The sequence below is a fragment of the Bubalus kerabau genome, chromosome 1, assembly GCF_029407905.1.
Source record: "Bubalus kerabau isolate K-KA32 ecotype Philippines breed swamp buffalo chromosome 1, PCC_UOA_SB_1v2, whole genome shotgun sequence".
NCBI lineage: Eukaryota > Metazoa > Chordata > Mammalia > Artiodactyla > Bovidae > Bubalus > Bubalus kerabau.
Window position 1 is genome coordinate 131,734,410 of NC_073624.1, and position 13,477 is coordinate 131,747,886.

Consider the following 13,477-nt stretch of genomic DNA (forward strand, 5'->3'; position numbering starts at 1 on the left):
TTAAAAATGTTTCCTGATTTAACTGTGATTAACAAATCTGCCATCACTTTTTAATCACCAGTAGTTTTTAGATATATAGTCTACTAAACACTAGTCTGCTCTACCTCTGTGATTTCCAACTGCCACTTGTGCTGTTTAAACTATTTAAAAATTCAGTTGCTCAGCTGCACTGGCCACACTTCAAGTAAGCATGTGTTTTTTGCAGTGGACAGCACAGGTGAACATTTCCATCACTGTGGGAAGTTTCACTGATGGTGCTGATTTGGGGAACAATAATAAACCATATAATTTTCCTAAACTGAAGAGTTTTTCTCTAATAATTATATGGAATTAAATTAACCATTAGATAATTTTTTCTCCAAGAATTATTTATGGTTTAGCCTTTAGTTAAATATGGAATTATCACCTAGTATTAAAGTAAGGAGAAAGGCATCTTTGCTTGTTGTTAACATACACGTTGTACTGTTACAGAACACAGAGTCACAGAATAAAGAGATTCTACAAGTACAGAAATTCTTCAAAGAACAGTTTAAAAAAAGGGAGGAAGTGGCTGTCACACAAAAACACATGTACCTGTGAGCACCGGCAGTTCGGCTGTGGTGGGGCTCATAACCAAGGGAAAGAGCGAAGTTTTCCCAGTCGTCGGCGTTCCTATCAACACGACTTGGCCACCGGCCGACAGCCGCAGAGCCGTTCTGTGAGGGGAAAGCTAGCCCCAGGCTGGCAATGGTGCTGTGGCTGCGCTGGAACGAGGCCAGTCCCTTTAGGTAAAGAGGTCGGCGTGGGCAGGACTCGTCCCCAGGACTGTCGTCGTCTGATCTGGGCTCTGCTCCGAAGTCTTTCTGATCTATGTTGACCGCCGGAAGTTCCAAGGCTCCTTTTGGGACATCACTGACAGAGGCTTGGCCCAAAAGGGCAGCTTCTGTTTCACAAACCATTTTTGCAGACTCACAGCTGCTGATGAAGGCGTCTTGTTTGCTTTTTTCCAGTGTCTCAGAACTCCTCAAAGGGCTCCATTTCTCTGGCTGGGAAGCAACGCCATCATCTACAAAACTCTGTAACTTGTCAATACTACAACCCAAACTTCCAGTCAGTTTTCGCGGCTTTATGTGAGGGGAAGAAGTAGGAAATGCTGGGAGGCTTCTAGAACGCAGCATACTGGCAGTTACCTGCTTTGGAACAGCACTGGAAGAATTGTTTCCTGGTAAGAGTAGACAGGAAAACAGCACTGAAAAGTCAGCTCAGTGGGATCACTTCTCTTTTGTACTGTCAGTCCCAACCACAGAAATATCCCATTTATCCAGTGATGTTCGTGAACACATATAGGATAATGACTGTAGTGACTAATGCTTAAAATTTGTGTTAAAACTATTTTTGTTTCAACTACTTTTAATTAAAAATTTTCCAAAATACCTATCTCTTGTTTCCTTAATAAAATATAATATTGACTGAATGATTCAAAGTTACTGGGATGAATGGTCCTAATGAAGTGAATTAAGTGAAAATCCATTTACCTCAGGCTAACAGTCACTAGGATGCAGTTTGTTTTAGATTTTTTTTTTTATGTGGACCTTTTTTAAAAAATCTTTTTTGAATTTGTTAACAAAATGTTTCTATCTTATGTTTTTCATTTTTTTTTTTTGGCCACAAGGCATGCAGGATCTTAGCTCCTTGACCAGGGATTGAACCTGCATCCCCTGCATTAAAAGGTGAAGTCCTAACCACCAGGGAAGTCCCAAGGAGGCAGCTTAACACAGTGGAAAGAGTGTTGGCTTTTTGATGAGACAGTTCTGTTAGTTAGGTGGCCCTAGGTAAATAATTTAATTATATGAGTGTTCTTTTCTTCAAAGGTAAAATAAGCACATAATAAATATGTGCTGAATAAACAGCAGTGATAGCCGTACTTGGTGTTATTATTATCAGGCTAAATGTCCCTAGACTGTTCTCTCACTCCTCATTTCTGCAGTCACTTTTTGCTGGTATTATTAAGAAATAGTTTTTCTCTTCTTGCCACAGCTCTCCAGTTTTCTGCTCCTCATATTCTACACAGAAGGAGATGAGAAAAATCACTCTCATCCTTAGTGTATGGGATATAAATGAATGCTCCTGAAGGTGTGGTCTGTGGGCCAGGAGCACGGGTATCAGCACCGCTGTGTGACTGCTGGAAATGTACATTCTCACGCTCCACCCTAGACCTACTGAATCAGAATGTAGAAGGCAGGGGCCCAGGGATCTGTGTTTTAACAAGCTTTCCAGGTGATTTTTTCAGCCTCTAAAACTTGAAAAGTACTGATATACTGTAAATAAGGACTGAATGAACTGCTTAGAGCTCAGGCTCTGTGGCAACAGAATAGCTCCATAATTCAGAAGTTCTTCCTAGTTATTTCTGGATTTTGGCTGGAGGAATAAGGCTGCCAAAGGGGTCTGTTCAAATGACCTGGAGAAAATGGGGGCATGATTGTACTAGAAAAAGTTTCAGAATGATGCTCAACGATTTTAAAAATGACACATCCTAAAAAATTCCAAATAAAACTAATTAAAACACAGCCTTAAAAATTATAATACAAGGCCATAAGATGTGCTAGGGAATAACCGAAACTCTTTGGGAGAGAAAGAAAATTGGAGCTTAATACCCAGATACTTTCACCTACTATCCATGTCTCTATCTTACTGGCCTATTTAATAATTTGTATCAGAGCTGGAGGTGGGACCTAGTCTTTCATTGTCTAGTGAAATCTATGCTGAAAGAGGAAAACAGGCAGAGAAAACTTGGGGATGATGAAAAAGAAACCAGAAAGACAGGAAGTTTTCATAGAGAGTGGGAGACTGGAATTTCAGAGGTGGGAAGTGTTCTTTGATGATGTTCAAGATGGACACGAGCAGACTGGAAGGTAAAGTAGAGGGAAAGTCCCCAGGGTCAAGGATCGCAATGAGGCTGCAGTACGGATGGCCACTCACATGGTAAGTGAAATTGTCCAGAATGAGTTCAGATGGAAAGGGGACAGCAGTTTTTGAAGACAAAGTTTTTGAAGAAAATGAGAAAATAAATCAGAAGCCTAATGAAAGACTGATAAAGGTGGACAAAGAATTCCAGAATAAAATAGCATGAGCCTCATCTATCTCCTAAGCTCTCCTGAGAATTACTTGCTATACAGAGTGTGAGTTACTAATATTAGAAAGTAGTAAATGGAATCCTTAAATATATTCTGTAATTTTAAAGTTTAGCTTTCCATTTATTTAGTCTATCAGGTTGTGCAAACATGCATCTATATTCAGAACTAAATAGGAAAGGGCTACACTTTCATTATCACTTTTGTTTGTTTGTTTACCTTCAGGTGGTGAAGCAGTAAAATCTGATGGGCTTATTATCATAAATCCAGGGCTAGTAACAGACTTTCCTCCACTGCTAGAATGCCTCAAGTACATGATTGATTGTACTTTTTCCTGAAAGATCTTGCCATCTAGAATCAAAATAAATTTTGAGAAAATTTTTAAAATGGGTAAGACAAAAATACAATGTTAAAAGCAAGTCATTAAATACAAACATGTACAAAAATATTCAAAGACAAAAAAATGGTGTACTTTATGCACATTTTGATATGTGAGGATACTCTACAATTTCTTAGTTTAGATTCTTTTGTTAACTAACATTAGCTACATTAACTTCTATTTTCTTTGAATTCCAACTGTACTTATAGTTATTTCTATAGTTTAACAGCTAACTGTTCACTTTTTATATGCTAACATGATCTTTCCAAGGAGACTATTCATTTCTTCATTACTTGAGGGAAGGTCTATGTCTTCTGTTTTTACACAGCCCCAGTATGACTCCAAAAATTAATACAACCAGCTTAATCTTCCTTTCTGAGCTTCATACTTCTAAATTCAACAGCTTGATTTCTTAAATGCAACACAAATGCAACAAATCTAAATGTGAGTCATCCTTCTGCCCTAAATTCACTCCTGCCTTGTTCTCTGGTTCCCATAGTAGAAGTACCCGTTTCCCATGCAGGATCTGGCAGCCACCCTTGACCACAACCTTTCCTTTACCCATGTCAAGTCAGTCTCCAGGTTCTACTGACTGTTGAACTCTTCGCATCCCTAGCACAGTGCTATAATGCAGGCTTTTATCACCTCTCACCTGGATTATCATCACAGACTTCTCAATGATATCCAGGATGGACATCTGGCCACCCTCAAATCCTCATAGCTACCAGCATTCTCTCCATCAAATGGTAAGCTCTGCTTAAAACCTTCCAGGGGCTCTCTGTTGCCTCCTTACCACTCTGGATAAAGTCCAAGTTTCTCATCTAGAGCAATCTCCATGAGCTGTCTCCATGCCCCTTTACCAGCCTTCTTCCTTACATTAATGTCAGCAACACCAAGCCATTTGCTTTGCCTGGAAGGCCCTTCCCTTCAACTCCTAGTCAACTCAGAGCAGGTATCTCCTCCTTCAGGAAACAGCCCCTTGCAATGCACTGCTGTGCTTTCTACATGTTATACTTACCTGTTTATGCCTCTCTTCCCTTTACTAGACTGTAAGACCACATTTTACTCATCTTTGCAACTACTCTGTGCTACCAGAATCTTGACATTACTTTATTCACTAGATGTTTGCTGAACCTAATACAAAGTCATGCTGTATAATTTCACTTGGCTTTTTACTGCAGCTGTATCATTTTATTCACTATTACATGGCTTAAAATGGCTGTTTACAATCAGTTCCCCTCTCTAAATGTACTATTTAGCTTTCTCACACTTATTCTCTGGCTTGCTTTCTTACCACATCAGATTTTCTTAGTTCTTTAAAAAATCTGATTATTCCATTTTTAAAAAAAATACTGAGATTATTCTTTCTTGTTCCATCCTTTAAATAGTATTGCCAATAATTCTATCCTTAGCTTCCTTGTTTCTCCCAACACTTTTCTTCAGTGGTCTCATCTGTTCCCTAAGCTTCAACTCACTTCTATGCACGTTGTTCCTCTATGCTGAATTTTATTGTAAAAACTTAGGTGGCGGTGAGGAGATACCCCTCATCCAAAGTAAGGAGCAGTGGCTGCACTTTGCTGGAGCAGCCGAAGAGACACCCCACGCCCAAGGTAAGAGAAACCCAAGTAAGATGGTAGGTGTTGCAGGAGAGCATCAGAGGGCAGACACACTGAAACCATACTCACAGAAAACTAGTCAATCTAATCACACTAGGACCACAGCCTTGTCTAACTCAGTGAAACTAAGCCATGCCCTTGGGGCAACCCAAGACGGGCGGGTCATGGTGGAGAGATCTGACAGAATGTGGTCCACTGGAGAAGGGAATGGCAAACCACTTCAGTATTCTTGCCTTGAGAACCCCATGAACAGTATGAAAAGGCAAAATGATAGGATACTGAAAGAGGAACTCCCCAGGTCAGTAGGCGCCCAATATGCTACTGGAGATCAGTGGAGAAATAACTCCAGAAAGAATGAAGGGATGGAGCCAAAGCAAAAACAATACCCAGCTGTGGAGGTGACTGGTGATAGAAGCAAGGTCCGATGCTGTAAAGAACAATATTGCATAGGAACCTGGAATGTCAGGTCCATGAATCAAGGCAAATTGGAACTGGTCAAACAAGAGATGACAAGAGTGAACGTTGACATTCTAGGAATCAGTGAACTCAAATGGACTGGAATGGGTGAATTTAACTCAGATGACCATTATATCTACTACTGTGGGCAGGAATCCCTTAGAAGAAATAGAGTAGCCATCACGGTCAACAAAAGAGTCCAAAATGCAGTACTTGGATGCAATCTCAAAAATGACAGAATGATCTCTGTTCGTTTCCAAGGCAAACCATTCAATATCACAGTAATCCAAGTCTATGCCCCAACCAGTAACACTGAAGAAGCTGAAGTTGAACGGTTCTATGAAGACCTACATGACCTTTTAGAACTAACACCCAAAAAAGATGTCCTTTTCATTATAGGGGACTGGAATGCAAAAGTAGGAAGTCAAGAAACACCTGGAGTAACAGGCAAATTTGGCCTTGGAATACGGAATGAAGCAGGGCAAAGGCTAATAGAGTTTTGCCAAGAAAATGCACTGGTCATAGCAAACACCCTCTTCCAACAATACAAGAGAAGACTCTACACATGGACATCACCAGATGGTCAACACTGAAATCAGATTGACTATATTCTTTGCAGCCAAAGATGGAGAAGCTCTATACAGTCAACAAAAACAAGACCAGGAGCTGACTGGCTCAGATCATGAACTCCTTATTACCAAATTCAGACTTAAATTGAAGAAAGTAGGGGAAACCACTAGACCATTCAGGTATGACCTAAATGAAATCCCTTATGATTATACAGTGGAAGTGAGAAATAGATTTAAGGGCCTAGATCTGATAGAGTGCCTGATGAACTATGGAATGAGGTTAGTGACACTGTACAGGAGACAGAGATCAAGACCATCCCCATGGAAAAGAAATGCAAAAAAGCAAAATGGCTGTCTGGGGAGGCCTTACAAATAGCTGTGAAAAGAAGAGAAGCGAAAAGCAAAGGAGCAAAGGAAAGATATAAGCATCTGAATGCAGAGTTCCAAAGAACAGAAGGAGAGACAAGAAAGACTTCCTCAGCAATCAATGCAAAGAAATAGAGGAAAACAACAGAATGGGAAAGGCTAGAGATCTCTTCAAGAAAATTAGAGATACCAAGGCAACACTTCATGCAAAGATGGGCTTGATAAAGGACAGAAATGGTATGGACCTAACAGAAGCAGAAGATATTAAGAAGAGGTGGCAAGAATACACAGAAGAACTGTACAAAAAAGATCTTCACGACCCAGATAATCATGATGGTGTGATCACTCATCTAAAGCCAGATATCCTGGAATGTGAAGTCAAGTGGGCCTTAGAAAGCATCACTACGAACAAAGCTAGTGGAGGTGATGGAATTCCAGTTGAGCTATTCCAAATCCTGAAAGATGATGCTGTGAAAGTGCTGCACTCAATATGCCAGCAAATTTGGAAAGCTCAGCAGTGGCCACAAGACTGGAAAAGGTCAGTTTTCATTCCAATCCCAAAGAAAGGCAATGCCAAAGAATGCTCAAACTACCACACAATTGCACTCATCTCACACGCTAGTAAAGTAATGCTCAAAATTCTACAAGCCAGGCTTCAGCAATACGTGAACTATGAACTTCCTGATGTTCAAGCTGGTTTTAGATAAGGCAGAGGAACCAGAGATCAAATTGCCAACATCAATTGGATCATGTAAAAAGCAAGAGAGTTCCAGAAAAACATCTATTTCTGCTTTATTGACTATGCCAAAGCCTTTGACTGTGTGGATCACAATAAACTGTGGAAAATTCTGAAAGAGATGGGAATACCAGACCACCTACCTGCCTCTTGAGAAATCTGTATGCAGGTCAGGAAGCAACAGTTAGAACTGGACATGGAACAACAGACTGGTTCCAAATAGGAAAAGGAGTACGTCAGGGCTGTATGTTGTCACCCTGCTTACTTAACTTATATGCAGAGTACATCGTGAGAAACACTGGACTGGAAGAAACACAAGCCGGAATCAAGATTGCCGGGAGAAATATCAATAACCTCAGATATGCAGATGACACCACCCTTATGGCAGAAAGTGAAGAGGAACTAAAAAGCCTCTTGATGAAAGTGAAAGTGGAGAGTGAAAAAGTTGGCTTAAAGCTCAACATTCAGAAAACGAAGATCATGGCATCCGGTCCCATCACTTCATGGGAAATAGATGGGGAAACAGTGGAAACAGTGTCAGACTTTATTTTTTGGGGCTCCAAAATCACTGCAGATGGTGACTGCAGCCATGAAATTAAAAGACGCTTACTCCTTGGAAGGAGAGTTATGACCAACCTGGATAGCATATTCAAAAGCAGAGACATTACTTTGCCAACAAAGGTTCATCTAGTCAAAGCTATGGTTTTTCCTGTGGTCATGTTTGGATGTGAGAGTTGGACTGTGAAGAAGGCTGAGCACCGAAGAATTGATGCTTTTGAACTGTGGTGTTGGAGAAGACTCTTGAGAGTCCCCTGGACTGCAAGGAGATCCAACCAGTCCATTCTGAAAGAAATCAGCCCTGGGATTTCTTTAGAGGGAATGATGCTGAAGCTGAAACTCCAGTACTTTGGCCATCTCATGCGAAGAGTTGACTCATTGGAAAAGACTCTGATGCTGGGAGGGATTGGGGGCAGGAGGAGAAGGGGACGACAGAGGATGAGATGGCTGGATGGCCTCACTGACTCAATGGACGTGAGTCTGAGTGAACTCTGGGAGTTGGTGATGGACAGGGAGGTCTGGCGTGCTGCGATTCATGGGGTCGCAAAGAGTCAGACACGACTGAGCGACTGAACTAACTGAACTGATATCACATTCTTTGGCTCAAAGCAAACACAACAAAAGAAAATTCTTCAATTACTCCTGAGTAGAACACAGGTTTAAGTTCTCTGATCTTATATTCAAGGACTCATTTAATATGATTTTGTGTGTGGTTGAATAAATGATGATCCCAAGCTATATTTATGATACTATTTCTCTGCTGCTGCTGCGTCGCTTCAGTCGTGTCCGACTCTTTGCGACCCCAGAGACGGCAGCCCACCAGGTTCCCCCGTCCCTGGGATTCTCCAGGCAAGAACACTGGAGTGGGTTGCCATTTCCTTCTCCAATGCATGAAAGTGAAAATTGAAAGTGAATTCGCTCAGTCATGTCTGACTCTTTGCCACCACATGGACTGCAGCCTACCAGGCTCCTCCGTCCATGGGATTTTCCAGGCAAGAGTACTGGAGTGGGGTGCCATTGCCTTCTTTACAAATCTCCTATATTAGGTAAAATTCACTATTCTTTATTTTCTCTATTTTTCCTTGCTTTAAGTCACTCTCTTCACCTGATATTAATTCTCTAATGCCCATGGGAGATTATTAATCTATTAAATCTCTCTCCACATCTGTCTGATGAAACCCTAACTCTCCTGAAATCAAATCAGTTCTTTTGTATCTATAAGGTACTTGCCGGATGTTATTTATTATAATTATTTCAGCACATACATTTACCCTCACCTCTTGGTTTTTAAGCTCTCTGAAGGTACAGACTATGTCTGGTTCACTGTATGGCCCTCTGTCCTGTCCCATTTCCAGTGTGTAACTGAGCAGTTTCTAGCACAGAGGTCATTCAATGAATATGAAGCAAACATGGATCAAATGGGAAGAAAAAAACGAAAGTGGAAACAGCCAAGATCAAACAAAAATGATTATACCTACCTATGTGCAAAGAAAAATAGAAGTTTGTGGGGTTGTGACAAACGTAAGTATTAGTAGGAGGATGAACTGCTAAAAGGAAATTGAAGATAATCGTCAATAATTCCAAATCTGGAGGAGATCCAAGGACTTCTGCTGTAATTTTCACAAAGGATCTACAAACCTCTTGGGGCATGGATATAAGCTGCCCCTCTTTGTGTTCCTGAAAAAAAAAAAAAAAAAAAAACTCTCCTTAATTTAAAAAGAACTGTCAACTTAACTAACATTTCTCATTTAAGCAAGATAAATCTGTTTAAGATAGAACTGTGTTGGTTTCCTGCTCTAGACTAGATATTTACCATAAAACTGAGTTGCTGTTTCTCTATTCAAGCAATCTTGCTATGAAAATTTATTAAAAGCAACGGCCCATAAATGTTAGCTACTACTAGTACTACTGTCACTACTGCTTCTGCTACTAGTTTGGGTTTAAAAGAGAAAACTTCTGATAGACAAAACTGGTTACATGGATAGAGTATGTTCCAGTCGACAAAGTTATTACTCGCAACAACTCAAGAGAGGTTTTATCCTTCATTTCTACAATATGAAGGCCTGAAGTGATTGTATGACTAACTTAAATCACATAGAAAACATCTCAGTAGTGCAGCACAACTCAAACTCAGACCTCTGATCTCCTTCTACTGCATCATCTACTGCCTGGAATAATCAGACCTGGCAGAATGCTACATTATTGCCAAAAATTAAGACAGATATAAATAAACTACTTATAAATTCCAACTCCACCTCCCCAGTGCATAGCAGCTGGCTTCTAGATCAAGGCTAGATCTTTCCTCTCTGTCCAAATACACAGTATATCTCTACATCCACTCTTCTTCATATATTCTTTTGTACTGCTGAATCAGAAAACTTAAAATCTAGATATTAACTTTAACACAGGTTAGTTTGACTACCTCAGATATATGAAGAGAAGAGGGGTCTACAAAAGTCAGTCAAGATCTCACAATGGCCAAGTCAAGACAAGAACATAGATCTCCGAACTTGCAATTCAGTGTTATTTCTGCCACAACCATCTTTTTTTTTTCCCCCCTAAATCGTACCCCTGTGACATCCCAGTGCTCCTGGTCACCACTTCAATTACTCATTCCTGAGTTCAGCCCAGTCTAAGCTTCTTCAACTTTGCCCTCTCCACTGACTCCTTACAAATAGTCACTGGTATCCTACCTCATTAAAAAAAGAAACAAAAAACCCTTAAATTGACCTATTGTGAAGCTTTTGTTAACAATCTGTTTCTCTTTTCTTTTGCCGTTGGACTTCTTAATAATCATGTATTCTCACTACCTCCGATGATCCACCTACCACACATGCTTAAAGTTCCCAGAAATCTGGGTCTTGCCTTCTTCATTCTGATGAAATCTTGTAAGCTATTAAGAATTTCCAAGCTGATGGCATTCTCTCTGTCCACATTTTCCGGGAACTTCCTACCTTAATTGGCTCTAGAGACCACCCCTGTCTGGGCAGGTTCTCCTCTCTCTGCCCATTTTCTTTACCTCTTTCATAGAAAAAATTTCATCGGAAGTCCCACAGAATTTCAGTCCATGGTATTCAGTTATTAAACAAAAATCACTGCAGAAAATATCTCCAGAAGTAAAGTTACATAAGGAGTACCTGCAAAACCTGGCAAGTCAGTAGAAAGTGATGAACCACTCGAGCTTTCAATAACTGCTTAATATTAAACATCTGCTGCTGGTGGTCTGCTCTGATAAGGACTTCTAGGGCTGCCAGCAGAGTTTCCCAAACACCGTGCTGAGAAAACAAACATATGCACAGGGTTACTGAAAAACCTGGCTCGTGCTTTTTAGAAGACATGCAATACATCAATTTAACATTGTGTAAACACTCACAATTTGTCAAAGATTAAATCTGTCTGAAAAAGCAAATCTAAAAATTTATTCCCAGATTATTATTTTTTTCTGACAATAGGTCATTTCTAAAAATTTATGTTCAATGCAATGCTGCATTAGGGGCTTTAGGACACTAACCTTTCTGTGGCATTAAATGATGCACAGTATTTTCAAAAGATGAATTATCTTGGGGAACTTATTTACTATTTACTATAGAGAAACACATTATCCACATAAATTGTTTGCAAATAATGTATTTTCAAAGAGCATTATTAAAAACATATAGACTTCAATGCTAATTTGTGTACTCAGCATTTAATCAAATACTTTTAGGAAAAAAAATGTACTAAATTGAAAATATTTACTGACAGTGTAGAAATTCTGAATTTTTGGATTAATTTACTTTTAAGTCCAAATTATAGAATCCTCCACACAGTTACTAAACATGCAGTTTAAATAATTAGCATCCTCTTAGGGTACTTTAAAATGCTTCTCCCATAGTATTCACAATAATAGTGAAAAAGAAATCTTACATAGACAACCACTACTGAAAGATAATCTTCACCTCATTTTATTACTTCAAATGATCTTTCAACAAAGCTATCAACAAAAAGCAAAATTAACGGGTTTTGGTTGTAGGTTTGCTGTTTTTCCTGCCATTATATGATGGAAATGAATAATGAAAAGGCCAAGGAATTGATAGACTTAATCATACTATTCTAACCAAGGCCTCTCTCTTAATAGGACAGGATCAAGAAGCCCTGAAAGAAAAAGGCATATGAAAATTTGAAGACAAAGCAGCTCAAATATGAAAACCTGATTCAGGACTGAAAAATAATACTAAAACAGAATAGTGCCTAAGTAAACCAACAACCAGACAACCAATGAACAAAAACCAGAACAACTCAGCTAAAAAAGCAATTAAAAAAGAAAATTTAAAAAAAAAGAAAGAAAATTTTATCTCAAATCCATTGAAGTATCCATGTATACCAGTTTTGGTTCGAATTTGACCAAAAAATACTTTGCTTATTAGTCAAACTTTTTTCATGCTCAAATTAGCATCCTCTTTTGAAATACTAAAACAGCTGTCAATTTTTAGTTAAGATTCAATCTTATACTCTACAATTGAGCTATTTTTTTATTACATGTTTATATTCATACCACCTTCGATCCAATTTGTTTGCATTTACTAACACTATGTTCATTAGCTTTCTCTCCTTGCAACATCATGGGTATTTTTATACATACGTATATATGTTGTTACTGTTTAGTTGCTAAGTGGTGTCCAACTCTTTGTGACCCCGTAGACTGTAGCCCATCAGGCTCCTCTGTCCAGAGGATTTCACAGGCAAGAATACTGGAGTGGGTTGTCATTTCCTTCTCCAGGGCATCTTCCTGATGCAGGGGTTGGACCTGTGTCTCCTACATTGGCAGACAGATTTTTTACTGCTGAGCCAACAGAGAAGCTCACAAATGCATATATATTACACGTGAATGTACATGGAGATGTGCATTCTGAAATTCTGAAAGAGAATTTATTCAGAATGAGAAGTCACAATGAAATAGAAAGTTTTAAAAACTGAAAAATACCATAAAATCTAGAAAAAGCTAGCTGCTTGACACAGCTCCATAATACTTCCCCCTGTGTTTCGTAGGAGCATATTCTTGGATTGCTTCTTCATATAACAATAATTTGGTAATATAATTTTATAAAGGAGAATAGAAAAATAATCTGTCTCTCCTCTAGCATGTTTGGTCAAAATTTATTTTTGTTAATGATAGATTAGAAAAGTTTTCTTTAGCTTCATAACTCATTATTGATAGTAAGTCTGGGGTGACTGTTGCCAAATTTGGAAGCAACCAAATATTTTAAAATTGTAAAGGTATACACGTTGAATTGGTCTTCAGTTGCATTTGATGATAATGGTGTTACACTCTAAATAACTCTAGACAATCTACAGTCTACACTAGAACTGAGGAGGCTCTACGAACCAAACCATAAAAACTATACTTTAGCTAGGGCAGAAGGAAAAAGCCCCACATTCACTTTTCTTGCTGGGTCCTTGTGAAGACCACACAATCCATCATCCAGTTGTTAAGATTGCCTAGATCTAAGATCAAAGCATGTTCCTTAGTTTATGCCTACCTTGAAGCCAAGACTTCATAGCCTTGCTCCGCAAATGGATACAGCTCTGACTTCTGGGCAACATGGCCCTCCTACTCAGAAGTGTGTCCATTTCCCTCTCCTTGACTCAACTCCACATACTCTTAGTAGGATTCCCTTTCAGAGTTTATGGTAAATGCAAGTCTCCAA

The 13,477-nt window shown here is 39.2% G+C and overlaps 1 protein-coding gene across 3 annotated transcripts in view; it reads right to left on the reverse strand.

The window, feature by feature from the left end:
* Nucleotides 1-13,477, reverse strand: part of LYST (lysosomal trafficking regulator) — a 175,658-nt gene that overhangs the window by 77,143 nt on the left and 85,038 nt on the right. For all 3 annotated transcript variants that reach the window (XM_055588773.1, XM_055588766.1, XM_055588781.1), the window contains 4 exons: nucleotides 10,928-11,065; nucleotides 9,269-9,467; nucleotides 3,330-3,461; nucleotides 574-1,201 (listed from right to left, as the gene is read on the reverse strand). In XM_055588773.1, coding sequence (XP_055444748.1) covers nucleotides 574-1,201; nucleotides 3,330-3,461; nucleotides 9,269-9,467; nucleotides 10,928-11,065 — 1,097 coding nt within the window. The remainder of the gene's footprint in view (nucleotides 1-573; nucleotides 1,202-3,329; nucleotides 3,462-9,268; nucleotides 9,468-10,927; nucleotides 11,066-13,477) is intronic.